General features: G+C 55.0%; 5 protein-coding genes across 9 annotated transcripts; 2 read left to right on the plus strand and 3 right to left on the minus strand.

Moving 5' to 3' along the window:
- Positions 1–79: 79 nt before the first annotated feature.
- Positions 80–5,491, minus strand: TAF7L (TATA-box binding protein associated factor 7 like). Of its 2 annotated transcripts, XM_052673472.1 has the most exons (11): positions 5,374–5,491; positions 4,006–4,084; positions 3,768–3,901; positions 3,373–3,499; positions 3,111–3,169; positions 2,003–2,075; positions 1,512–1,628; positions 1,146–1,334; positions 949–1,061; positions 618–677; positions 80–476 (listed from the first exon to the last, which is right to left on the minus strand). In XM_052673472.1, exons 1-11 carry the CDS (start codon positions 5,437–5,439, stop codon positions 432–434), a joined length of 1,062 nt encoding a protein of 353 aa, XP_052529432.1. In that variant the 5' UTR covers positions 5,440–5,491; the 3' UTR covers positions 80–431. The 2 variants fall into 2 exon arrangements, with proteins under 2 accessions (XP_052529432.1, XP_052529431.1); XM_052673471.1 differs by having other exon boundaries at positions 949–1,334.
- Positions 5,492–5,685: 194 nt separating this feature from the next.
- LOC128076125 (magnesium transporter NIPA2-like) lies at positions 5,686–8,718 on the plus strand. Of its 2 annotated transcripts, XM_052673475.1 has the most exons (5): positions 5,686–5,824; positions 5,906–5,962; positions 6,864–6,954; positions 7,113–7,273; positions 7,571–8,718. In XM_052673475.1, exons 1-5 carry the CDS (start codon positions 5,686–5,688, stop codon positions 8,194–8,196), a joined length of 1,074 nt encoding a protein of 357 aa, XP_052529435.1. In that variant the 3' UTR covers positions 8,197–8,718. The 2 variants fall into 2 exon arrangements, with proteins under 2 accessions (XP_052529435.1, XP_052529436.1); XM_052673476.1 differs by lacking the exon at positions 5,906–5,962.
- A 1,084-nt stretch (positions 8,719–9,802) lies between these two features.
- Positions 9,803–11,001, minus strand: TIMM8A (translocase of inner mitochondrial membrane 8A). The gene is made up of 2 exons (XM_052673488.1): positions 10,826–11,001; positions 9,803–10,562 (listed from the first exon to the last, which is right to left on the minus strand). Exons 1-2 carry the CDS (start codon positions 10,946–10,948, stop codon positions 10,401–10,403), a joined length of 285 nt encoding a protein of 94 aa, XP_052529448.1. The 5' UTR covers positions 10,949–11,001; the 3' UTR covers positions 9,803–10,400.
- Positions 11,002–11,080: 79 nt separating this feature from the next.
- BTK (Bruton tyrosine kinase) lies at positions 11,081–22,079 on the minus strand. 3 transcript variants are annotated; one of them, XM_052673464.1, is made up of 20 exons: positions 21,898–22,079; positions 20,893–20,960; positions 19,477–19,659; positions 19,269–19,367; positions 19,026–19,091; positions 18,412–18,493; positions 16,816–16,944; positions 16,639–16,706; positions 16,038–16,219; positions 15,834–15,896; positions 15,636–15,690; positions 14,891–14,973; positions 14,654–14,781; positions 13,938–14,012; positions 13,376–13,547; positions 12,888–13,104; positions 12,220–12,284; positions 11,636–11,754; positions 11,371–11,528; positions 11,081–11,295 (listed from the first exon to the last, which is right to left on the minus strand). In XM_052673464.1, exons 3-20 carry the CDS (start codon positions 19,615–19,617, stop codon positions 11,224–11,226), a joined length of 1,974 nt encoding a protein of 657 aa, XP_052529424.1. In that variant the 5' UTR covers positions 19,618–19,659; positions 20,893–20,960; positions 21,898–22,079; the 3' UTR covers positions 11,081–11,223. The 3 variants fall into 3 exon arrangements, with proteins under 3 accessions (XP_052529424.1, XP_052529423.1, XP_052529422.1); XM_052673463.1 differs by lacking the exon at positions 21,898–22,079 and adding an exon at positions 21,191–21,209 and having other exon boundaries at positions 19,026–19,088; XM_052673462.1 differs by lacking the exon at positions 21,898–22,079 and adding an exon at positions 21,191–21,209.
- Positions 22,080–22,451: 372 nt separating this feature from the next.
- RPL36A (ribosomal protein L36a) lies at positions 22,452–24,545 on the plus strand. The gene is made up of 5 exons (XM_052673487.1): positions 22,452–22,594; positions 22,898–23,003; positions 23,226–23,293; positions 24,078–24,200; positions 24,478–24,545. Exons 1-5 carry the CDS (start codon positions 22,592–22,594, stop codon positions 24,496–24,498), a joined length of 321 nt encoding a protein of 106 aa, XP_052529447.1. The 5' UTR covers positions 22,452–22,591; the 3' UTR covers positions 24,499–24,545.
- The last annotated feature ends 224 nt before the right edge of the window (positions 24,546–24,769 follow it).

Raw genomic sequence — 24,769 nt, forward strand, 5'->3', positions numbered from 1 at the left:
GGAAGCACGAGCCAGGTGGCAAGCTAACAAGAGGCAGTGCTAGCCTGTCCCCTGGGGAATACAGAGGAACAGAACCGGGTTGGAGATGGTCCTTTATTGAGTCTGGTTTGCAGACAAGCATTTCCCAAATTCAGTGACAAGCTCCCATCACATCCAAGACTCAACAAAGTGCACAGAGCTGCACCACATTGACCCAGGGAGAACCAAATCCCTTCTGAATATTTACAGCAACTCCCAAGCATTTGGCTGCTCTCACGAGCCTAATTCTACAGCCAAGCTCAGCACAAGGCACGTAGGAGCAGCACTGGACACAGAACCTCTTGCACTGCCCTGAACTGCAGCAGTGACTGCAGCAAGACTTCAGCATGGGATTGAGCACTTCCAGCTCTGCTTACTTCCACGTGCCCTGCTGCTCTGGTCAGGTCCATGCCTCACTTCTCCATGAGGGACTCCAGCTGCTCCTGCAGAGATGTCATCTGGGAAGAAGGAGAAAGGTGTCACAGAAACAAAGGGCTGGGCCTCCTTGCAGAGTGGCTGCAGACCTTCCACCTGCAGTAGCGGCTGCTTTGCCTGCACACTGCAGGGAAGCATGCCCTCCACTGGGGGAGCTCCCTCACCTGCTGCTTCTCTCGCTCTTCCTGCTGTTTGAACTCATCCAGCACAGCTTGGAGACGGGTCTACAGAGACAAAAACACCAGACCACAATTCTCAAAACACTCTGTGGACGGCTGCTGGTACGTCAAACAGCGCAGTGATTCCCAAACCCTCATCTCCTGCAGCTTCACAGATTGCTTTGCCTCCATGGGAAGATGCAGGAATGTATGGTCACAGCACAATTATTTTTAACCCAGCATGCAAATGCCCCTGGCTTCCATGGTTTTTTCAGGACACCGCTGGAATCAGTCTATTCAACACGTGACTTAGAAGAGACCCCAGGAGACCTCTCACCTTGAGGGCTAGGTTCTCTACTTTCATGATGAGATCTTCCTGGCGCTTCCTCCTGTCCTGGGTCTCCTGGAGTTTACTCTTCAGGTTATCAATCTGTTTCTGGATGCCCATGACTGGAAAAGAGTGAGCAGAGACCTGCAGCACAGGCTGAGCTGCCTGGCACCCCAGTGATTCTGCAGCATTGCCACCCGACTCACCTATCTGGTTGGACCCCTCATTCTCCTGCTGCTGCCCATCGGATTCATTTGGTTTGTCCTGCAGCTGCCTTTCCAAGTCCTCCTCGGTGTCCATGATGTTCAGGTCTTCATCATCGTGATGATCCCGCTCATCTTCATCTTCACTGCTGCTGCTGATGTCGTTGAATATCTCCCGCAGTTCGTCGTGTTCTAAAGAGTGCAAAATGGAAGAGGAAGAACGGAGCTGACAAACAGCCCAGCACCCTGTGCCTGTCATGGGCACCGTCAATATATGGTGTCCATCTCAGCACTGCCCTCCCTCCTTTGGACACTTCCACCCCCATTGGGTTTTACCTCATAAAAACACAGCGGCCCTCCCCACTGTACCTGAGGAGCCGTGGCCTTGTTTATGTCCTGACATCCCTGGGGAAGAAATGTCCAGGCTCGTGAGCGAACCATGGTTGTCCACTTCTTTTGTCTCATCTTCAGCAATGACTTCCCAGCCTGACAGTTGGAGTGGATGAGTCAAGGAAAAAACGAATGGGAAAGGTGCAGAAAGCCAAAAACTGCAGCTCATCGCCCACTGTAACAGGCACGGCCTTGCAGTTATGAATACCAACACTGAGCCACCCCAGCCCACCTTTTTGAAGACCTGCCCCCTACTGTTACTTAAGTTCCTGCTCAGTGCAAGGAAGGTCACCAGGAAGATACAATAAGCTTCGAAAAAGGCAAAAATAAAGTTCACTTCAGTGACACACTGATTTTACCTCCTAACCTGACACCCACAGAGCTGAACTCAGCTCTCTTCACAACCCCAGATCATTCATACAGCCTCACCCCCCCCCTCACCCAAGCTTCTTTTCCTCCTGAAAGGATACGGACACTGACAGCTTCAGCATCGGTGCTCAGGAGACGCTTCACCTCCTTCTCCACATCAGGAGATTCAATGTACTGCATCAGAGAGGGGAAAGAACAGGCAATCCATCAAACAGCTGGTGCAGGGAGCTGTGTGCTGCCCAGCTCCTATCCCCAACCTCCGGACACAGCTCAAGCCTCTCTTCTCTTATTCCTTCCACCTGACCTTCGCTCACGCTCCACCTGAAAAGTGATTTATGCACCTCCAGAACAGTGATCCATATTTTTCAGTGCACATCTCCCTGCTGGGTTGTATGCTCTCACTTTTCTACTACTCTGATGCACCCATCAACAGAACTCCCGAAATAAGGCTTCCTATGTGCATACTGAAAGTGCTCAAAGTGCCATTCACTGATGGATGGTCACCTCAAGCTTCCCATCTCTCTCAAAAGGAGGTTTCATTTGTCACTTTTAAATCAGCCGTGTATCTTAAGGTAGTGACAGCCAACCTCTCTCGAGGGCTATACGACTGCCTGAAATAATTTGTTTCCCAAATGTCATGCAAAATATCACTCCGCTGTGTTCTCAGAAACTGCAAAGCAGAGAGCAGTTCTTCCCAGCCTCGTGGTGCTGCATCTCCCCAACACCTTTCCTGGCTTATGCGTTTGTACTGAGACAGTCTCTGAGCTCCATCTGTTGTCACTCCCCCAGCTGAAATAACAGCTATTCTATTTGTAGTGCCTGCTTGCTGGGGAAGCAAACGAGCCATGCACAGAGAGAAGATTTCAGCTGGGAAAGGAGGAATGAGTGAAGTCTTACTTCCATGCAACCCTTTCTTCTCTGAGAGCAGGAAGAGATGCACTGTGACAAAGCAGCCACAAGAACAGAGTCCAGCAGTTCTCAGCACAGAGTATTTTCCCACTTCAGGGGCATTTTGGAAACACAGGAGAAACATCCAAGGAAGGCTTTAAGTACACTTGCCTGCTTTCTCCCTCATCTCTGGCAAGGAAACATGTGAAGCAATGCTAAGACACTCTTTAGGACGGACAGATAGTTACAGCTCCAGTGTCTCTGCCTTCTGATTCTTTGGTTATTGCACCTGCACCACTCAGCACCAGAGAAACAACTCACCTTCTTCTTAGCTGTCTTCCGGAATCGTCTCTTCCGTACATTTTTCAGGGGAAGAGTAACTGCAACAGAGCAGATTGCATGTGTCAGGCAGATGGCCTAAGGAGAGAGCTGGGTCTGGCAAACCTGATCTGCCAAGACGGAGATGTTCCCTTCAGGAACCCAGACAGCACTGAAAGCAGAGCAGCAGCACAGCCAGCACCCGGCAGAGCTGTGGGGATGTTGGGGCTGTGGGATGGAGAGCGCTGGCAGAGCCTCTACTCACTGCCATGGTTCCAGATGAATTTCTTCTCTCGGTCCTTGTCCTTTTTTTTGTTTGCCTTGGGGTCAGTACTCACAGTCTGCTCTTCCAAAGGAGGGTAGAGATCGCCATCCACGGTGCAAACAAGCATCTGAAACCCCCATATAAACACAAAGGTTGCATATTGCAATGCAAGGACAAAAGGACGTAGAAGCTTTGCTGGAACATGAACAGGGGCTGCCAGAGGGATTCCCAGGCACAATTGAAATCCAAACATCAAGGCTGTTTCTGAACTACCAATATGACAATACAGAAACTGGCCATGTTATACAGGGCATCAACCTATCCGAGTGTACACAGGTTTACTCAGAGAGAGGAGCAAGCAAGGAGCTGCTGAGGCAGGCAAGAACAGCCCATACCTGGCAAATATCTGCTGTCTTATAGAAGGTTTTCTTATCGATGGTTTTTAGGCTCTCGATGATGCAGGGCAGGTCCACCAGCTTGGCTGCCAGCGGCACTCGATCCACACGAACGATCCCATGGCGCCCATCAGCTGTGGAAAGCCATGGGACAGGTTAGTTGGGAAGGTTGGAGGGGAGGAAAAACACTGTCCCAGAAGCAGCAGTGAGGCACTGGCACAGGCTGCCTCTCACTCACCGTGCAGCTCAATGGTGAGTCTGTCTTTCAGGTTGACGCTCCCGGACTGAACTGCTCTCCTCACAGTGGAGGCATATTCCTGAAATGATTGGGCAGGGTTATGCTGGGACTTGGGGGGTTGCTGCCATTAAAGCCACTGAAGGATTGTGTCCAGTCTAGGTTAGACATTAGGAGGAAGTTTTTCACACAGGGTGGTGAGGCACTGGCACAGGTTGCCCAAGGAGGCTGTGGATGCCCCATCCCTGCAGGCATTCAAGGCCAGGCTGGATGTGGCTCTGGGCAGCCTGGGCTGCTGGTTGGCGACCTGCACACAGCAGGAGGTTGGAACTGGAGGAGCATTGTGCTCCTTTTCAACCCAGGCCATTCTGTGAGTCTATGATACCCAGCTTTAAACAACACTGTCAACCCAAGGCAGAAAAACAATTCTAAAAGCCAGCCTACAATCTGCAGGGAAAGCTGTACCCTCCTCCAAGAATCATGCATTAATCTCACAGGCCCACTACTCCTTGTGTGCCTCTTCCCCTCAAGAAAAATGAAGCTGGACAGCACTGTGAGGCCCTGACAGTGAAATCCTGCACAGCAGCTGGGGGTACAGCTGCTCTTAGCATCCTCATGTGGTCTCATGATCCACAGCCTCACGTTAAGCACATGCAAAATAGCGTTAAGCGTGCTGACAGCAATAACCACTAACGACTTATCAATTGGTAATCATAGGATGGCTTGCATTGGAAGGGACCTCAAAGCCCACCCAGTTGCAACCCACTGCCATGGGCTGGCTGCCCCCCAGCAGCTCAAGGCACCCAGGGCACCTCCAGGAATGGGGGCACCCACAGCTCCGTGCAGCAGCGCAGGGCCTCACCACCCTCTGAGCAAAGGATTTCCTCCGGACATCCAACCAAAATCTCCCCTCTTTTAGTTTTAAACCATTCCCCTTTGTCCTATCACTATGCGGAGTCAATTCTCCTCCTGTTTGTGAGCTCCCCCAACTGCAGGGAGGTCTCCCCAGAGCCGCCCCCTCCCCAGGCCGAGCACCCCCAGCTCTCAGCCTGTCCTATAGCAGAGCTGCTCCAACCTGTGAGCACCTCGCTCCCATCTCCGGACCCTTCCTGCTCTGGGAGCCCCGGGTCCGCTCACAGCACTCCATACAGCACTTTACAAGGGCAGAGCAGAGGGTAACAACCCTCCCCTCCGTCTGCCAGCCCTCTTTAGGACGCAGCCCAGCACGCAATCGGCAGACACACACTGCTGCCTCGCAGGGCTCTCTCCCAGCCCCGTTATCCCCTCTTTCACCCCGTTCAGCCCCACGGAGCCCCGCGCTCCGCTCTGCAGCAGTAGGGCTGTTGGGACGGAGCGGACAGCGGCGCTCACCGGCGGCAGCCGCAGCACGAATTGGCTCTCCAGCTCATGCGGAGCGTCGTCCTTGCTCTTACTCATCCTTTTTGCCTCTCGCCTTAAAGGAAACAACAAATTCGAGCCGAGAACTCCACGGCTGGAAGCGGATCCATAAAAGCGCCGGGCCCGGCCTGGCTCCCGACGCAACCCTCAGCTCCGGCCGCCGCTCCGCGCAACGCCGGGCGGGGCGATGCCGGGGCGGAGCGCCGTGTGCCGTCCGGGCTGCTCGCAGCCCCGCACCGCCCGTTCCGTGCTGGGGGAAAGGCATCGCGGCGGACCGGAGGCGCCATGGGGCCGGCAGGAGGTCGGCACGGCTTTTATGTGGGGCTGGGGTTGGCTTTGGCTTCCAGCGTCTTCATCGGGGGCAGCTTTATCCTGAAGAAGAAGGGGCTGCTCCGCCTGTGCGGCCGCGGTCGTCCCAGGGCAGGTACGGCCCGAGCCGACCCCGAGCGGGGGTCCGCCTGCGGCTGAGCGGCGCCTTCATTGCCGCGTCCGTTTCTCCCCGCAGGGCACGGAGGGCACGCGTACCTGCGGGAGTGGCTGTGGTGGGCAGGGCTGCTGTGCAGTGAGTACAGAGAGCTCGGGAAAGGCTGAGCAGCAGGATTGAACCCAGCGCCGACGGGGGGAGGAGGGACGCCGGGAGGGGGGCTGTGCCTCTGCTCTGCCCTCCTGAGGTCCCGCGTTGCATCCAGAACGCAGGAGGGGTCAGGAGGAACCCACGAGGATGTTCGAGGGTTGGAGCAGCTCTGCTGCGGGGAAGGGCTGCGAGCTGGGAGTGCTCGGCCTGTGCTCCCAGGGGATTTCCCTGCAGCCTTCGTGCACCGAGCTGCCCGGAGCCGGGCTGCGCATCCGCTGGGCAGCCCTGCCTGCAGCAGGGGATGGGAACTGGCTGACCTTTGAGGTCCCTTTCAACCCAGCCATCCTAGGATTGCTGATCTGTTTGATTTTTATCTCCTGAACGTGTGGGGATGTTGATCTAATTATAACTCTAAATTATTTTGAAGCCCTGCTAAATAGGAACTGAGGAACTGGTCTGACTGGGTTGAGACAGTGCTCCTGACCCTGCCCAAACCCTGCAGTCAGGTGATGCTCATCAGCACGGCAGCTAACACTGATCCAGCAGCTCGGCTGCATGCTTGTCAAACGTGACACTTGATTTACCCTGCAAAAAGCCCTAAGAACCTTTCCAGCAGAGATTAACTTAGAAAAAGTAATGAGCCAAAGCTCTTTTCAGCTTTGAGGACATGTAAAGGCGTTTCTCTTGTTATTGCTTAGCTGGATGGCCACTGGGGATAACCATGCGTCACCAGGAGCCTCCTGTGTCCTAAAGGGAAAAGCTTCGGCTTCTTCTGGCTGGCACTGTCCTCTCCTGGTTGCACATGGGAAATCTTCTGCCTGCACATACATTTGTATTACACTGAACTGCTCTTTACTCTGATGTTCACCTGACAGAGTTTCTCTTGCAGTGGGAATTGGAGAAGCAGCAAATTTTGCTGCCTATGCCTTTGCCCCTGCAACGCTGGTAACTCCGCTGGGTGCTCTGAGTGTCCTCGTTAGGTAAGCAGCCTCAGAACCATCCTTACCTCACCTACCACCCTAAATGGTGAAAGCTGCTCTGCTTTCCTCTGTCTCTTCCCTCAGATATTCCATTCCTAACTGCTAGGCCTTTCTTGTTTTGTTTGTTGTTGTTGTTTTGATTTGATTTGATTTTCCAGTGCGGTTCTGTCTTCCACCTTCCTGAATGAGCAGCTGAATGTTCATGGCAAGATTGGCTGTGTCCTAAGCATCCTGGGCTCCACAGTGATGGTAATCCACGCTCCTCAGGAAGAAGAGGTTTCCAGCCTGGAGTCGATGGCAGAGAAGCTGAAAGATCCAGGTAGCTGAATGAAAGGCATCATGTCAACTTCAGACTTGGAAATAACAGTACTGGGGAGGGAACAGCTTGACTAGACCGATGGGGACTCTCTTTCCCACCACACCCTGCAGCATTTAGCTTTCTGCTGCCCTCCTGCACGGTGCTCCTGTAGGGCTGTGCCCCCCCCTTCTTGGTCAGCATGCCCCCAGCAGCTAGTAATGCCCTAGGTTCTGGATGTGCCACTGCCCTGCTTGCTGTTCTGTCACTGGGACTACTGTTCTCCATTCTGATAGAGCCTTTAATTATTCTTTCTCCAAGGATTCATTGTGTTTGCTGTGTGCGTCCTGGTGAGCTCCCTCCTGCTCATCTTTGTGGCTGGACCCCGTTACGGACGGAGCAACGTCTTGGTTTATGTTTTGGTCTGCTCTGCCATCGGCTCACTTTCTGTATCGTGTGTCAAAGGCTTGGGGATTGCCCTGAAAGAACTGTTTGCTGGGAAGCCAGTCCTGAAAGAACCTCTGGGCTGGGTGCTTCTGGTGTGCCTGGTGATCTGCATCAGCGTGCAGATCAACTACCTGAACAAAGCCCTGGATATCTTCAACACATCCGTGGTCACTCCCATTTACTATGTGCTGTTCACCACCTCAGTCATGACATGTTCTGCCATCCTCTTCAAGGAGTGGCAACACATGGTGCTAGACAACATCATTGGCACCATCAGCGGCTTCCTCACCATCGTGTCCGGCATCTTCCTCCTTCACGCCTTCAGGGACGTGCCCTTCAGCCCAGACCTCCTGCCCCTCTTCCTGCAGCAAGGCAGGGCAGACCTGCGCACGGCATGGAGGGGTGAGGACAGACATCAGTCGTGTCAGCACCAGCCTCTTCTGCCCTCCGAGGACAAAAGCTCTCAGAGCACAGAAGAGGAGGAAGGTGAAAGTGTATGAGGGAGCTTCTCAAGTGCTGTCAGCTCCAGCCAGCAAGCAGCTCCACAAGGTGCAAAGGTTGAACGTGCTGCATTGGATGCTGCTAGGTACTTTGGTGTGTGCAGAGCTAGCAGTTGCTTTCTGCCTGCCTTGGGTGTGTGATTGGTGTGACCTCTCACTGTCTGGAAGCTGGCAGGGGCTGCATCCTTCCTGTAACATCCTTCATTGTTACAGACACGAGTGCTGAGAACTTCCCTGCTGCCAGGACCCAGTGCCTCTCCAGCTTTTGTGAGGGATTGATCTGCCCTTGCCAGGATCTGCTTGGTTGCACAGAGGCCTGCAGCACTAACACGGTGCTAATAACCCTTACTGAAGACAAGGGCTGGAGAAGCTTCCGAGCATTTTTTTTTAAGAATACTTAGATTATTTTATCACTGTTAATCTTCTAACGTGGTGCTGATATGATGTGGATAGAAGACAAGTGCCTGCCCTTAAGGATGACAAACCCAGAGTGGTACTTCAAAAATTCTTCTGTAAACTGCTGGTTCGGCTCACTGTTAGAATTTATTTACAGGTTCACATCCAAGAGAAGAATACAGCCAAGACTGGAGAACTTCAGTGGTGCTGCCCTGTGATGTTCTGGCTCTTACAGAGGGGATCATGCAGCATCTGTTGTGCAGGCTGATGATGCACCTGCATACAGCATTAAAGCCAGCAGTGTTCAGTTACCAGGAAGCTGGAGATGCGTTTGTACCAGGAGCTGGGCCAGCACAGAGGGGCATGAAGGATTGCAGGGGTAGGAGGAATGATGCAGGTGCCTGAGAAAAACTCAGGGCAGAGATGGAAGGGAGAATGGCTCACAGTGGGGACAGGAGGGACCTAACAGTCTTCAGCTATTGAGGTGAGCTTTGGAAAGATGGGCAGATAGCTGTATCCTTGCAGGTTAGTATATGCATAGCTCTATTTAACTCATTCTGAATCACTCCTAGGAAGGCTGCTGGCTACAAGACACCCGTTAGATGCTGCACACACACCCCATCCAGCCACCCATGGCAAACTGTCATGCACAGAACCACTTTGTGAGGTTTCTCTGTGAGAGCTCCAAGCCACATGTTAGTTACGTGGGTCACTCCGTGCTTCCCACAGCCAGGCTGTCTGCAAACGGCCCTGAAACACTGCGTTTCAGAAGGTGAGTTAATAGGTGCTGGTTGTTTTTCCAGTTAGAAGCTCTGTGTAATTTCCTAGGGGCAAAAGTCCAGAAGACACAGCCGCAGGCTGCCCTCCAGTAATCCCCACAAATAAAGGTGCAGGTAGTTACAAAGCAGCTGCCTATATTTTTCGTGTGCTTGGGCTCTCTGTAGAAATTATACAAGGAAGCAGGTTCTGTTAACCCTTAAGGGAGGAAGGGGAAAGGCCACAAATGTGAGCTTTGATTCACAGGACCAAATATGTTGAGCAACAAATCAGAATTCACAGCAGGTTGCCTACCCAGAGCACAATTATTCCCCCTCTCTTCTAATTTTGCAAATAAATAAAATCACCGTGAAGGAGAAGGAATTACAAGAATGCCATATTTCCATTTTTCAGTGATCATCTACCTGAACAAAGGAGAATTTCGTGTTAAAAATTTCACCCACTTAATATTTATTACATTGACTGAGAGAAAGCAACGAATGGAGCAAGTCAGTATCTAGAGAGCCGTGCTGCAATTTGAAAGTTTGTCACTTGGCCACGTGAATGACTTTGGGGAAGCCTTGAAATGTCTTCCAGCAGTGACACTGCCAGGGATGTTCACCATGCCCAGCAGCTCTCCTCTTTAGGGGTGCCTGTGCTGATGCAGTCCTGCTGCTCTCCTTCTGCACAGCCATGGGGACTGCGCAGTGGGTTGGTTTTGTGCAATGGAGGTGTGTGCAGCACTGTTTTAAGGCAGCAGTGGCATGCTTAGTGCTGGGAGCAACCCCACCGCCACCACCTCATGCATGACACCTGCAGCCCCTGTGTCCCAGTGTGAAGATGCTTCCTGGTGATTGGGGATGGGGGCAGCACAACACCGCGCTGAAGAGCGGGCGGATCTGTTACGGGCTCTCATCTGGCTGGCTGCAGCTTTCACAAAACCGTCATTTAATTAAACCCTACGCCCTGGAGCTGACCTCGGCTTGTTGGGGCAGCAGAGGGCTGGGCGCAGGGTGCAGCAGGGCCGTCCCACCCCCCGTTTTTGGGGCCGCTCAGTCGGACAGGCTCTCCGAGAAGGCCGATTTGGATTTCTGCGTCTGTTCCAGCCGGTTCAGGATGAACTGACTGGTGTCGATGAAACGCTCCACGCAGTTCACGAAGCACGTCTCAGCCCGGCTGTCCAGCTTCGGCCCGGGCTTGTCCATGCACTTCTCCTGTGGAGCGGTGGCTGCTTTGGATCCGGGGGTGCAGCACTGCGCCCACTATTCCCCTCTTCAAACTCCCCTCTTCCACCTCAGCCTCCCCTCCCCGGAACAGCCCCCGGAGCTTTCCTCGAATCCCAAACCCAGAGGTAGAGGGCTTTCGCCGTGCCCCCATCCCCCTCCCCACAGGATGAAGCCCGGCCCACCCCACCCCACCGCCTCCTTAGGTTAACCGGAGCCGCTCCGCCCTCCCGCCCTCCCAGCTCTCGCCGTACCCAGCAGAGCTCGGTCATCTGGTGCACCAGCTGCTGGAACCGCTGTTTCTGAGTCTCCACCTCGATGAAGCGCTGGAGCTGCGGGTCGGCTCCCCCCAGCCCGCCGCCGGACGGCGCCTCCATGCCGCCGCCGCCACGACCTTCACGTGCCGCGCCGCACTGCGACCGCGCATGCGTACGCCCGCCCCCTTACTTCCGCCCGCCCTCCCCTTACTTCCGCCCGCGCTGCGCATGCTCAGCGTCGACAGGCCCGGAGCCGTTAGGAGGGGTTTATTGAGGGGTTCTGTGGGGCTCCTCAGCCCGCGCTGTGCGCACAGCGGCTGCCCAGGTGCCGTCCCGTTTCCCCGGCCCGTTAGTTCCAGCCACCGGCACCGGGAAGGGAGGGCGGCTGGGGGTGCTCACGGCTCTTCGTCTGTGATGTCCACGATGCTGCCCAGCAGCGCGGTGAAGGTGGGGCGCTCCTCGGCCTTCTGCGGGGCGAGAGGAAGGGCTGTGGGCGCCCGCACCGCGCCGTGCCGTCTGCCGGACCCGCAGTGCGCACGTACCTCGTGCCAGCAGCTGTACATGATGGCGTAGACCCGCTCTGAAGCCTGCTGAGGCCTATAGAGGCGCAGGCCTTGGATGACGTGCTCTGTGGTCTCGCTGTTGTTAAACCTCTCGTAAGGCATCTTTCCCAGAGAGTAAACCTCCCACATCAGCACGCCTGTGGTGGGAAACGGCGGGGACAGGTGGTAGTGTCCATGTGCAGCAGGCTGCTCACTGCTGCTGGGCCTCCTCCTCCCCCCTGAGTCATTAGCTCCATGCTCTTACCAAACGACCACACGTCGGATTTGCTGCTGAACTTGCTGTACAGGAGAACTTCAGGAGGAGACCACCGAACTGGAAACTTTGACCCCATGGAGCTTGTGTACTCATCATCCAGAACGTATCTGCAGCACATCAACACATCAGGGCACCTGTCCTCCATTTCACTTCTCACTCATCCATGCAACCAACAAAGCCCGAAAGGAATTTACAGCTTTCAGAGTGATCAGAGTTTGCACTCTGCATGGGTTTCAAAAGGCAAAAATGTCCCTTTGGAGACAAGATTATGTTAGTTGAGACTGGGAATGAGTGAGGGTGACATAGCAAAAATGGCTTGTGGAAAGAAGGCTGCAGCCAGGAGCCTGGAGATGGAGGAAGAAGCAGCAAGAAGACAGGACAATGGAGATGAAGGATGTAGGAAAGGGATGATGGAAGGGTGAAGGAGGTTGAGCCAGACAGATGAAAGACAGGAGAAGGCAGAGGAAAAGCCGAGCTGGAGAACTGTGGGAGAGATAGACAAAAGTGCAGAAGAAACTGACAAAGGCAATAGGAAATTGAGACAGGAAAGTGACACAGATGTATTACCAGACCTGGAAAGGCCAAAATCCGAGACTTTCACAATCCCTTGGTCGTTCACCAAACAGTTGCGAGCAGCCTGTGGATGGAGAGATGGAGGCTGTCCTTCCCACCTGCTCCTGCTTCTCTCATCTCCCTGTACCATCTGCAACTTTGCCTCATCCCCATCCATCTAATGCTTTGCCCCATTTTGTCTGACAAGGCAGGACCCTCTAGGCCTCCAGTTTATCCACAAAGGGACAATTTCCCTGGTGTGATTTTGCCTTGACAAAGCAGCATGAGGAGGAGATCAGATATGGCACACAGCAGGACCGCATGCTGGCAATGCCAGCAAGAGGCCTGAAAAACCACAGGCTCAGCTTTACATGGGGATTAAAGCTCCATGCCTGAGCTAGTGAATGCTGCTTGTGTTGCCTGATGCAAAGCTCTGCTCTAGCCAAAAATGCATTCCTGTCCCCAGAAAGCTGCCTAGTCCTTCCCTTTCTGTTAACCCACTGCACAGCAGTGACTTCAGACATGCCATAGTGGGCACCCTGTCTATGCTCAGGTGGGCAGGGAAGTTTGCAGGGATAATCTGAGGCTGTAGATTCCTCTCTTCACACCACTGAATTAGCTGGACCCTGTCGAGGACATCCTGCAGCTACAACTGAGCTGGAGAGGTGTCCTTTGGCCACATGCCTACCAGGTCTCGGTGCAGAAACTGCTTGGATTCCAGATACTCCATAGCTTCACAGACATCTTTGCACATTTCCAGCAGCTCAGCAGGCTGGAACCGCCGCTGAGTTTCCCTCAGGAAGTTCAGTAGACAGCCGTTGGCCATGTACTCAGTGATGATGAAGATGGGACGCTGCTTTGTGCAGACCCCATAGAGCTGCACCAGCTTCTCGTGAGACAGGTTCCTGTGTTGGGGGCAAGAAGGGCATTTTTGAGCATCTGTAAGGACAAGCTGCAAAAGAAGCATTGCTGAATAAGAAGAAGGAGAATTGGGCAGGGAAGAGTGCTCCTGGAATGCTCACTGCCAAAACCAGCAGAAAGAGTACAGGCTCTCGAAGTGCAGATTCATTCTGCAGTGCATGAAGCCTCCTGATGCTGTCCCTCCAAACCATCTGGGAGTGCAGGTATTCTGACAAGATACATGCTGCACTGACCTGGGGGCTGCTCACCACTTACATCATGACTTTGGCTTCATCGATAAACTCATCTTCTGACATGGAGCCCTCCCTGATCATCTTGATGGCAACGTTGTATTGGCCTCTCCATTTCCCATACTTCACCACGCCAAACTGCCCTGTCCCCAGTTCCTTCAGGAAGGTCAGATCCTTCGGGTCAATCTCCCACGACCCTAGGACAGAGAGTGTGAGTGTGATGAGGGTGCAGGTGCCCTTCCTGCAGGCTTCTCCCAGTCATTTGGTCTAGCTGGTCCAAGAAGAGCTCTTAAGCACGTGCTGCCTGAAAGAATGTGCTGAAAGACCAGAAGCATGCCTGAAAAACCATCACAGAAAAATCATGAAGCCCAAGACCTTTTCATCCAGGGGATAGAATTGCAAGTCTCTTGGTTGGTATTGTCCCAGAGAGCCAGGGAGTATTAGGAAGGGATTCCAGGGAACAATGTGGGCCCTGCTGTGGGGAAACGACCAGGAGCTCAGCCCCAAGGAGTTCCTGCAGACAGAGCACCCAAGCACCCTTCAGGCCCTGCAGCCAGGGAAACTTAAGGAAGCCTGAGACAGCTTACCATAGCCCAGGCCAGCTGTGGAAGGGGCACTTTTCTGGTGTCGAGACACAGGATACTTCAGTCTGGATATGAGCCCTGAAACACAGAAAGCTGCACTGCCACACCACGATGTTTCAGCAGGGAATACAGGCCTCCTGCCTTCAGCCCGAGAAAAGGAGGACGCTGTGAAGTCAGTAAAACCTGGTGGCCTCACTCTGTCCCTGTACTTTCTTTGAGCCTGTCACAGCTTGTCCTTGCTTGGAACATTCTTGTTCCAGCTTTTCTTGGGCTGCATCCTCCTATCTCCATTCCCTGTTTGAGAGATGCTTTATCATCTGCAAACCCACACTGCTGGGTAGGTTAAGAAGGACAGGTTCATATTTTACTTTTGTCAAGAACAGGATCGATTGAAATTGCATCAGTAAAAGAGAACAGTTTTTCTTTACAGCCTAGTGAGGGCTGTGGATGGGAGAACAAAGCATTACTGAAAGATGTGGGGTGAGGGTAGAGGGGTGTTTGATGGATGGAATTCAGGGGAAGGGATGATCGGGGGGGTGTGAAGTTCCTGGGGATTCAGCCATGCAGAGCAGAGGTGTGTTTTCCAGGCTGTTTTGCTCTGCTAAAGCTGCCACTGGGCTGTGCCAGAGCAGGGAGATGGTGACTGTACTCCACCTGTGTGGAGGGGCGTTAGGTTCAGGCTGTGGCTGCAAGCTCTGCCTGCACCCGTGAGCACTCACCGGCAGAGTTGTGCTGATGGTACGTGATGAGCTCTGGGATGGTGTTGAACAGGTGCTTTTCTGCCAGGTAATACTGATTCTGAGGGGTGCAGCATACAACGTAATGGCGGATCACCCCTTGGGGGTCTCTGGAGAGACAGTGCATGGGGTCAGCAGCTTGGGAAGGGCAAGCAGAGAGTGAGAGGTGCCTGGAGGGGCCCTCTGAGATAGCAGCAAGCTATTCTTAGATCCACTTACACAGCAGACTTGGCATAAACAGAGACAGTGTATTTCCCTGTCTTGCTGGTTGAGTCTCGGACAATGAAGCCCCCTTCCTTACCCTAAAAAAAAAAAAAGGGGGGGGGTGAAGATAGGATGGGGTAATTGTGAGGAAGTGAGCACAGCAGGCAAGAGGGACAATCACAGCATGACTGGAGAGGGTGCGGCGAATGAAAGGAGTCCTGCTTGTGGCCCCTGCTTTGGGGCACCTACTGACTTGCTTTCTGGGAGGAGATCACAGTGGAGACAGTTCCTGGGGCTGCTGGGGTAACACAGGCTGCAGGGTTCATTTGTTTGTCCCCCAGGCAGTGCAGGCTAACTGTACTGCTGGGCTGCAGTGCTGGGACCATGGGGCTTTCAGCTACCTGAGGAATTTCTGGTCTGGATCCAGCCAGCTCTATTCTCCTTGTCAGCTACAGAAGAAGGGGCAGTCTTGCATCGCTCCTAAATCTACTGGCCTTCAATATCCACTGCATTCAGAAACACATCGTTTCACTGAAGAGAGACTGATTGACCCTGATGGAGATCAGGCCACATGCTCCTCCCTTTCTAGCTGTGAACATCGAAGGAGCTGTGGGTGCTGGCCTGTTCTCTAGCGGCTTAGAGATGAGCCCAGCTTTCCCCTCCCAGCACAAGCCAGGGCTGGCCCATGCCAGATGTGAGGCAACAGCAGCCTGCAGAAGTCATGTGTGTAGAAGACCCAGACCTGGCAGTCAGCACTAACCTCCTGCTTCAGCAGTTGCTCTGCTTGGCTCCGAGTGATATTCTTTGAGTACCACCTGGAACAGGGAGGGATATAACCATCAGGGAGACCCCCAGGCCAGCCCTGTTCCCATCCTGGCCTGATCCTGGCCCAGAAGTGGATGTAAAAGGTCTCCAACCGAGCACAACTTGCCAGATCACCACGCTTTCTCCTACTCACTCATAAATCTCCAGGGAATTGCTGGTTTCGGTGACATAGTTGCTGGGGATGTATCCTTCCCTTCTGCAGGAGAAAATAGTTTGAGAGTCTGAGACCAGTGGGGATTCCCCAGTGCCAGGTGGGGGTCCTCGGGGCTGCCCCAGGAGCAGTGCTGGGATAGGACTCAGCTGCAGGGTGAATGCCATGGATAGTGGGAGCTCTTACCCATTCTTGTCACGGGCTTTCCACCAGGGCAGGTGGCTTTCCTCCAGGATGAGGTACTCCTCACCCTTCTGCAGCTGCAGGTCCTGCACATTCATTGGCACGTAGTTGTACAGGGCCACCACCTTCTTCATTTCTCCTGCTGCACTGGGGGCTGGCTCAGGGGGCAGGGGCTTCATCACCATCTTCCTCGTGGCAAGGGAGAACAAGGAATGTGGTGAAGCTGGCAAACATGCTATTTCCTGGGCAAAGACCGTCCCCAAGCCTGGCCAGGTTAGCACAGCATTCCATTTCAGCTCCCACATATAATTCCAGCAAGAGACTGACCCAACCCAGTGCTTTTTATTGCACCATTTCCTCTTAGGAGGCCTGTCTTCACCAAAGCTAAATGTCTTCCCTGAACTTTTAGACTTTATCCCATGTCAGGACTACTCTCTCTTCCCAGCTCCCCTGGGGGACTTCTAAGGGGTGAGATCATTTGGTGTTCGCCCAGCTCTTTGGGCTCTACTTTGACATCCTCCTCCAGAGCCAAGCTCTGGTCTATAAAATCCTGCAGACTTTTCTTTCAGCACTTTGGAGCAATCCCACATTCACTGGTCCTTACCGCGTCCTCCTCAGGCGTGGGGGGAAGAGGCTTCTTTGTTTTGCGATGCGACCGCCCAGCTTTTAAACCTTCACAGTACAAAAAACAAAGGTGAGAACAGATCCCTAGCTGCTGTGGGCAGTGGGAGGTGATCACCAGGGCTGGCCATAGGCAAGGGGAGGGTGCCCAGTGTCTTACTGCCATTCCTGCTCTCCAAGATCTTGCAGCCCATGGCGTTCTTGGCTGTCTGGGAGCAGCACAGGTACTGGCCATCAATCCAGAAGCAGGGGTGGTACTTCTGCACCAGGTCGCTGTTGTATCGGATCACTGCGGCCAAGGAGGGGAGATGTGTGTGACCCCAAGTGCAGAGGATCAGCCCCAGTAAGTCATTTCACTCCCTGTTCTGCCACTGATACACAGTTACGTGGCCCTTCTGCTTGCGGTTCCTCCAGCTGGTTGCTCTTGCCTCTCTGCCACAGCTAACGCTAACCCTGTGCCACCAAGCTGCTAGCTGGAGGAGGGCCAGCCCTTCCCTCTCAGATTCGATCAAAGCTCTTCAGCAGCTCTGCAAAGGAACACGAGCACATCTGGAGGGCCAGGTCCTGCTGCAACCACTCCTCCTGCCAGCTGATATGCCCAGCATCCTCCAGGCTGCTGAGGTCCACAACTCACAGATCTTCTGAGCCTTTTTTTTTTTCTTTCCAGAAATGCTGGGCCTGGCTTTCCTGCAGGCAGGGCAGAATGCTGCTACCATCCCCTACCTGCTCAGCAACCTTCCTTGCTGGGAGATTGCTCCCTCTCCAAGCAGGCACCAACCGACTTCCTGCTGCTCATCCCCAAGCCGTGGGGACACTTGGATGTTCCTAAATGCCACCTCAGCATGATGGCCTGCACTGTCTCCACTGCCTGCAGAGAGCCCAGTCTCTTCAGGAAGCAAGATGTGGGCATCCCACCAGCAAACAGCCAGCATTTTCTCTCTCTCTTTCCCTGCAGATTCTGCAATGGCTTCCACTGCCACCACACCGTCCTCTTGGAGTGGGGAAGTGGGGCTGGGGCTGGCAGCCAGGCAGAGCAGCAGGGCTCTTGTGAGATAACTGACTTCCTCGTTATCAGCCCGCTCTGCTTCCTCCTCGCTCAGGCAAACTTCCCTGGGTCAATTTGAGCAGCTAATCTAACGCCACCAGCACAAAGCCACAGAAATATACACACACACAGACACACAGGCAGCTCCATCAGATTTTGGCTGACCACAAACAGCCCAGCCTCTCTGTGCAGTGCTGCAGCAAGGCGTTCCCAGCTCGAGGAGAGGGCAGCTCCACAGCAAAGCATCAGCTCAGCAGCATCACACGGGGCTTGGGATGAGCTGGGAGATGCTCCTGGCTCCTAATATGCTTTTTGTCCTCATTTCCTTCCTAATGCAATGGGGGCTCTACCCTCCCCTTGTGTACTGGTGGAGCTCTGTGGCCACATCTGCCATTTCCTCCAGCTCTCAGTGACTTCTGAAGTTGCTTGAACTGCTTTGGAGCAGGTTTGCGGGATGGCAAGATGCCTCAGACGATGCTGTAGGAATCAGCAGGAGGTGAGCGCCCCTCTCCCCAGGCTCGTGGCAGCACAGGGATGGCACGAATGATGCAAGCAGAGGGAATAGCCCTTATGATTTCGCTCGTCATGGGAGCACTTTCTGATAGAGCTCTCTTCCGCAGATATGGGATATCGTAACCACGAGGCAGCGAGCCCCCGGAAACCCAGCGCTCTGAGTCACGCCGCACGCGCAGCTGGGTGCCCCAAACTCACCGCTCTTCAGCTGATGGATCCAGCGTTTGCGCAGCTCCTCTGTCGGGGAGAAGACATAGAGGGGCCCCTCGTCATACACCACCTGTAGACAATGTGCTCAGCGCAGGGCCATGGCTCATGGGGGGAAATAGGAGAGCAGAGGCTTGCAGCCAGCCAGAGCATTCGATGAGGAGCAAAAGCCGTGCCGCTGCGTGCTGGCCCCGTGGTGCTCATGGAACCGTGACAGAGATGTTATAAATAAGCCCCTTCCCCTGAGACTTTCCACTTCCTTCTCTGACTTTCATTGTGCTGGGGGCCGTGTGGGGTGACAGTGAGCAACTGGGTTGGGGGCTGAGTGAGCAAATAGCATATCCATCCCTCCAGTACTGGCCAGGACACTGAAAACTGCAGGACAAAGCTCAGAGCCGGCATCCATCTCCTTTTCCAGAGAGCTGCCCGATTCCTCACTGCCCATGAAGGCTCATCAGCCTGCCCCATGTGGCAGCAGGGTGTCCCCAGAATGATGCTGTGCTTGTTCTCACGTCTCCCTGCTCTTCTCACCCCTGCTGCAATGCCAGCTCCTGCCCTGCAGCCAGATGGAGCAGAAAGGTGAAGTGAGCACGATGAGAACTCACCTGAAAGGGGTAGGGGAACCGCTCAATGATGGAGATCTGCTCCATGTTGTAATCCTCCCCTTTCTTCTGGAAGAGAGAGGGAGAGATGGACACTGACATCCTGCAGCTCAGCTCACAGCCCTTGCCTCTCCTGCCCCGTGCTCTGCGTTGGGCTGGCCGTCAGTACAATTTGTGTGCACAGAGCCCCGTGCCAGACAGCACTGCCCCAGCAACAGCACAGGGAACAGCAGCAGGGACGCTCACCGGGACCTGCCGCTCAGGGGGAGGGTTGTTTTCGGGCACCACCGTCTCCACACAGGTGATCTTCTCAATGTCCACCGAGCCCTTCTTGCTGCCTCGGCGCTGCAAGAAACGAGATTGGTTTGAATGATCCCCAAAGTGGGAACCTGGGGAAACCCTCATCCCCATGCTTTGTGCTGGTGAGAGACCGCCAGCAGCCCCACAGACTCACCCCTCGCTCAAAGTCATACTCGTAGTAGGACAGCTTGCTCTCCGTCAGCAGGAACAGGCGCTTCTTGAAGTTGAGGGGAGATGTTTTCTTCTTCTGCTGCGAGCGCTTCAAGAAGATGCTCTCCAGGATGATGCTGGCCATGTCAGCCACCCCAGCTGCCTCCTCGCCGTGCTCACGGGGTTGCTGTGTGCAGGGTGACAACTGACACTGCTCTTGCTCAGCCCAAAACCTGCCTGCAGCCAGACCTCACACACACACAGGGTATTTATGGGGTCACCTCTCCCTGTTGCTTCCTTCTTGAGATGCCATGGTGAGGACCAAGCTGCCAGCCTACAGGCTCCAGCTTCAGCTGGGTGCTGGTGGCTAGATGGGAGGGAGCTGAGGAGGCTGTGAGAAACGCCGCCTCGGGGAGGAGCACAGAGGCCAAGCTGTGACACCCAGCACCCTCCCTCCTCCTCTCAGCACTGCTGTGTTTGTGTGGGCTGTTTCCTCCCACTGAGCTGCCTGGGCTCTGCCTTGCACAAGGGACAGCTGTGGGGAGGAGGTCCACGAAAAAACAGGGGTCGGTCCTGGCCCTAAATGCCTGCAGTGCTGTGCTGCCAAGAGCAAAGAAGGCTCTAGAGCCATCCTTCCCCCCCTCTGCCCAGGGAGCCTGCAGGAGCGCACAGACAATGCTGAACTCCCTTCCCCATGTGAGGCAGGCTCAAAGCATTTCCTTTAGCCATCACACAGAGGTGCTTAAATCCTTCTGCAGCCCCCATCAGCACAGGTCCTGACCCTCTCCAGGAGTGGGTCTGGATGTCTGTAGCACCCTGTGGCTGAAAGTGTGAGCTGCTCCCATGGAGGGCTGTAACCAGCTCCCGGTCCCACTGCTGAGCCGCACAGAGCCACTACTGATCCGTGCCCCTCAGTACCTTCTCTGTGCTTTCTACCCCTTCACTTCAAGTTTGTTCTCTTTTCGCTGGAAAAGTGGGGTCAAGCTCCCTGTTACACAACTCTGCAGCCCACCTGCTCACCACAGGGACCACAAGGGGACCAGAGGTCCCTACATGGCTCTGTCCACTGTGCCTCTCCCACAGCATGCCCAGCAGGGGGGCAGGAGCAGGGTGTCCCTCCTATCTTCTCCAATCTCCAGTCCCTCACCACAGAACCCTGTGGCAGCAAACCAGCCCTGTGTGCCTGCAGACAATGGGGCTCCCCCACCCCGGGGCTCCCCCTGTCCTCCCTATGTGGGCCCCATTGCTTAGGGTTCTTTGGGTGGTTTAAAAATAAAAACAACTTAAAAATAATGGGTTATCTGAAGAACCAGCAGCCTCTGGCTGATCCAGGGATGAGGGCTGAGGGAATTGGGGACAGGGCAGGTGGCTGCAGTGGCCACTGACTGGCCCACAGGCCATCAGATGCAGGGAGCCTTACCTTGTGTTGCAGCAACTGTGTCACCCCCAGCAGCGGTGGGCAGAATGGACAGGTCCTCACTGTGTCCTCTGGCATGGTGACACCAGGGATGAAAGGATGGTGAGTGTCACAGAAGGATGCTCTGACCCATCACAGTGCAGTCTCCCTGTCCCCAGCGCAGCCTCCCCATCTCTGACCCAGCACATTCCTCCTCAGCTGCCCCTCTCTGCCAGGTGTGTAGTAGGGACAAGGAAGGGGTCGATGCGTGCAGGGCCACCAGACCCCATCCCTGTGCTGGTGGCTGCCCGGCAGTACTCACCTCCCCAGTCAGCCATCGCTGCCTCACTGTAACAGCAGAGGTGGCGAGCGGGTGAGCAAAGGCGTCCCCCCTAGATAATGTGACTTCCTGCCACTGTCACACCTCGGACAGAAGTGCATTGACGTGGCCACTGCGCTCAGTGCCACCAGAACTACACACTGTTAGGGTGTTGAAGCAGGGAGGGGAGCTGCAGCAGGCAACCCTGCACAATGGCTGGACAGGAGCTGGGATTCAGCGTGCAAAGGCACTGCCAGCACCCCCACCCCCTGCTCCAGTGCACTCCAGCACTCACAGATCACCCCCACTCCCTGCTCTGTGCAGCCCCAGTGCCACCAGCACCCAGCCAGCACCCTGACAGGTGGTTCCAGCACACTCCTAGCACCCACAAACCACCCTGACCCCCTGTTCTGGCGTAGCCCCACAGCCCCCAGCTCTGATACACCCAGGGCCCTGCGCCCCACGTCCTCGTGGCAGCAGGATGGATGCCGCCAGCTCAGAGTGCATCCAGGCCTCATGGCCCAAATGGTGCTGCTTGTCGTGGCACACCACAGCACCTGGGATACCTCCCCCATCCCCAGCACCGCCCCAGCACTGCTGCCACACGCAGCAGAGGTGTGAGGCCGTGAGCCCTTGTGTTGCCCACGTCACATCACTTTCTGCCACACGTCCCTGGGATGCAGCCCCCACCCTGGGTGCCCCGTACTCACCGAGCCCTTCTGGCTGGCCCAGACGGACAGTGCTGTGCTGTGCTGTGCCTGCTGCCCCACGCCTGCCCCGAGCGGCCCAGCACCGCGAGTCGGGGCGGCTGTGGGGACGCAGCGCAGGGACGGCGCTGGGGTCTGCCGTGCAGGGAGGAAGAACGGGGCCGGCCAACCCCACCCTTTCAGTTCCCCTTTTCTGAGTTTCTGACTCAAAGCAGCAGCTGCGTTTCCTCCTGGAGATGGCCGGGGCCACCTCCACGCTGCTACCTTCACAGTGCCACCAGCAGGCCCGGGTGTGGGGACACGGCAGCGGGGTCACAGGGCAGGACGAGGGGTTGGGGAGAAGGGCTGGAGTGTGAGAACCTGGCCCGGGGCTGGGAGCTGGGCTATGGGGTGGGCAGTGGGTGGTGTGTGTGAAGGGCAGGAGGGCTTCTCCTGCACCCCGTGTCCCTCCACCCCCGTGTCCCTCTGTATCCCTACTCAGCCCCGTGTCTCTGTGCACCCATATCCCCTACTCCACCCAGCAGAGCCCACGGCCCACAGCCCCCAAGCTCCTCTCCCATCCTCCCCCTCCCCTACATTCCCCGTCCCTCCCGCCAGAAGGGGGCGCTGCGCTCCCAGCTCGCCTTCTTCTCTATGCTCCTCTCTCGTCTCCTTCCGCTTCCGGGTCGCTCCTTCTCTTCGGCGCACCAGCGGCAAGATGGTGAGCTTTAGCGGTGGCGGATTGCGGGTTCGCCTTTATCCGCTTCCATCCGTCTCCGCGGCGGCTCGTTCCGCCCTCCCGAGGCGCTGAGCGATGCGGGGGGCTGCTCGGCCGGAGGTTGGGCCAGGCCTGGGAGGCGGCGGGGGCCGTAAGCGCGGGGCGATGGCGCGGGGCCTGTACTGGGCGGGGGGAGAGGGGCGGCGGGACGGCCGGGCCGCGCTCGGCAGCAGCCAGCAGCACCGGGACGGGTTGGCGTCTGTGCGGTTTCTGGCTGTACTGATCGGCTTCTCCCTGATTCTCCAGGTGAACGTCCCGAAAACCCGCCGCACCTACTGCAAGAAGTGCGGCAAGCACCAGCCCCATAAAGTCACCCAGTACAAGAAGGGCAAGGACTCTCTCCATGCCCAAGGTGAGGGCGGAGATGCGGTGGGCGGGGGTGCAGGGCCCAGGGGAAGGCGGTCGGTGCCGAGGGGATGCTTGTAGGCTCAGCACACGGCTGTGGTGGGAGGAGGGATTTCATGTGATCAGTTGTGCGGCTGGAGGTCGAGGTCTGCAGGTGGTTGGTAGGAATGCCAGCTGTGCCTGTGGCATATCTGAGCTACTGCCTCAGCGTACCCGTTTCTTCCTGCAGGGAAAAGGCGCTACACAAGGAAGCAGAGTGGCTATGGCGGCCAGACGAAGCCTATCTTCCGTAAGAAGGTGAGTGCTGCTCCCAGAAGGAGGGCTTGAAACCTTCCACGCATCCTGCTGAAGAGGGACGCTTTTGCCTCCTCAGCCGTGCTGTGTTCAGACCATACTGTGGCAGCTCCGTGCAGGTGGAGCTGTCTGGGAACATGGTTTCCATCCCAGGCTGCTCCTCGTTCCTCATTAGGTCCCCTCTTTCTTACATTGGAGTGATGCAGCTTGTTTTTGCAGAGAAGCTTCTGTGTGGAGCCTGATGCTTTAAGAGAACACAGTTTTAATGGACGTAATGCTTTTAATGAAAGAAATTGTTGAAGCAGCAGTAGGAGTGGTGTATTTTGTAACATGTGCTGCTGTCTCCTTCCTCCTCAATTTATGGAGTGCCTGGAACTATAGTCATATAGCATGTTTTCCTTCTGTGCTCCCACCTACCTTCTGCTAAGGGATGGGTGCTGAAATCTGTGCTATTACAGCAGGGAAGCAAAACCTGACAGCCATTTGCTGGAGCAACTTTCCTCCTGTGCTACTGACCTCTGCAGGAGACCAACCCTGCCCCAGTAAATCCTTTTGCCAGCGTTCTTTAAAAACACCAGTAGGCAAAGGAGCAGACCCACTCTTTACTGGTCTTTAAGATACCTTTTTGTGTTTAATGGAGCAAGTCAGCTGTGTTTAGTCTCTTATTATGTTTTGAGAACAAGCTGATGAATCTTCTAAGGGTAGAGATAAGCAGCTTTTCCTGAGAGCAGCAATTGATCTGCTTTTGGACACTTTGTTCGCTCATGCACTGCTCCTCACTTCCCAGGCCAAGACCACAAAGAAGATTGTGCTGAGGCTGGAGTGTGTGGAGCCCAACTGCAGGTCCAAGAGGATGCTGGCAATTAAGAGATGCAAGCACTTTGAACTGGGAGGAGACAAGAAGAGAAAGGTATGTGCTTGTACCAAGGCTGGCCAATGATGGAAAAATCATCTGGGTGGGTATGAGCACAGCTGTGGCTTTGGGGAGAGCACTGCCAGCAGCACAGGCTGAGCGCTTCCTAAGAGCTGAGTGAGGCTCTGTATCAAGGGGAGGATTTTCAGCAACATGCAGCAGCCTGCCTGGAGTGGCTGCAGGAGGGACAGACAGCAGGCTGTGTGCTGCCAGGGTTGGGACAGGGCAAGATTCAGTGGTGAATAAACTCACACTCATCTCTTCCTTCTTATAGGGCCAGGTGATACAGTTCTAAGCTGCATCCTACTCATTTTTGGACCATATTAAAGTATTTGGAAGTGATCTGTTACTTGGTTTTGTGTATTCTGTGCTGCTGGTGGGGTGAGGCTTTGCAAGTACACTAACCTAGCAGGAAGATGATCCTTGCAAAGGCAGCATTTCTTCAAAACCTCTTGTAAGCTAGGATCCCCTTCCTTGCTCCAAGAGGTGTGTAATAGATGTAGAGTGCAGGTGCATCAGATCCACTTTACTGAGTGTTGCTTCTGGTAATCATGATGATTTTTGTA

Source organism: Tympanuchus pallidicinctus, unplaced genomic scaffold, assembly GCF_026119805.1.
Source record: "Tympanuchus pallidicinctus isolate F22 unplaced genomic scaffold, pur_lepc_1.0 scaffold13, whole genome shotgun sequence".
In the NCBI taxonomy this organism is placed as follows: Eukaryota; Metazoa; Chordata; class Aves; order Galliformes; family Phasianidae; genus Tympanuchus; species Tympanuchus pallidicinctus.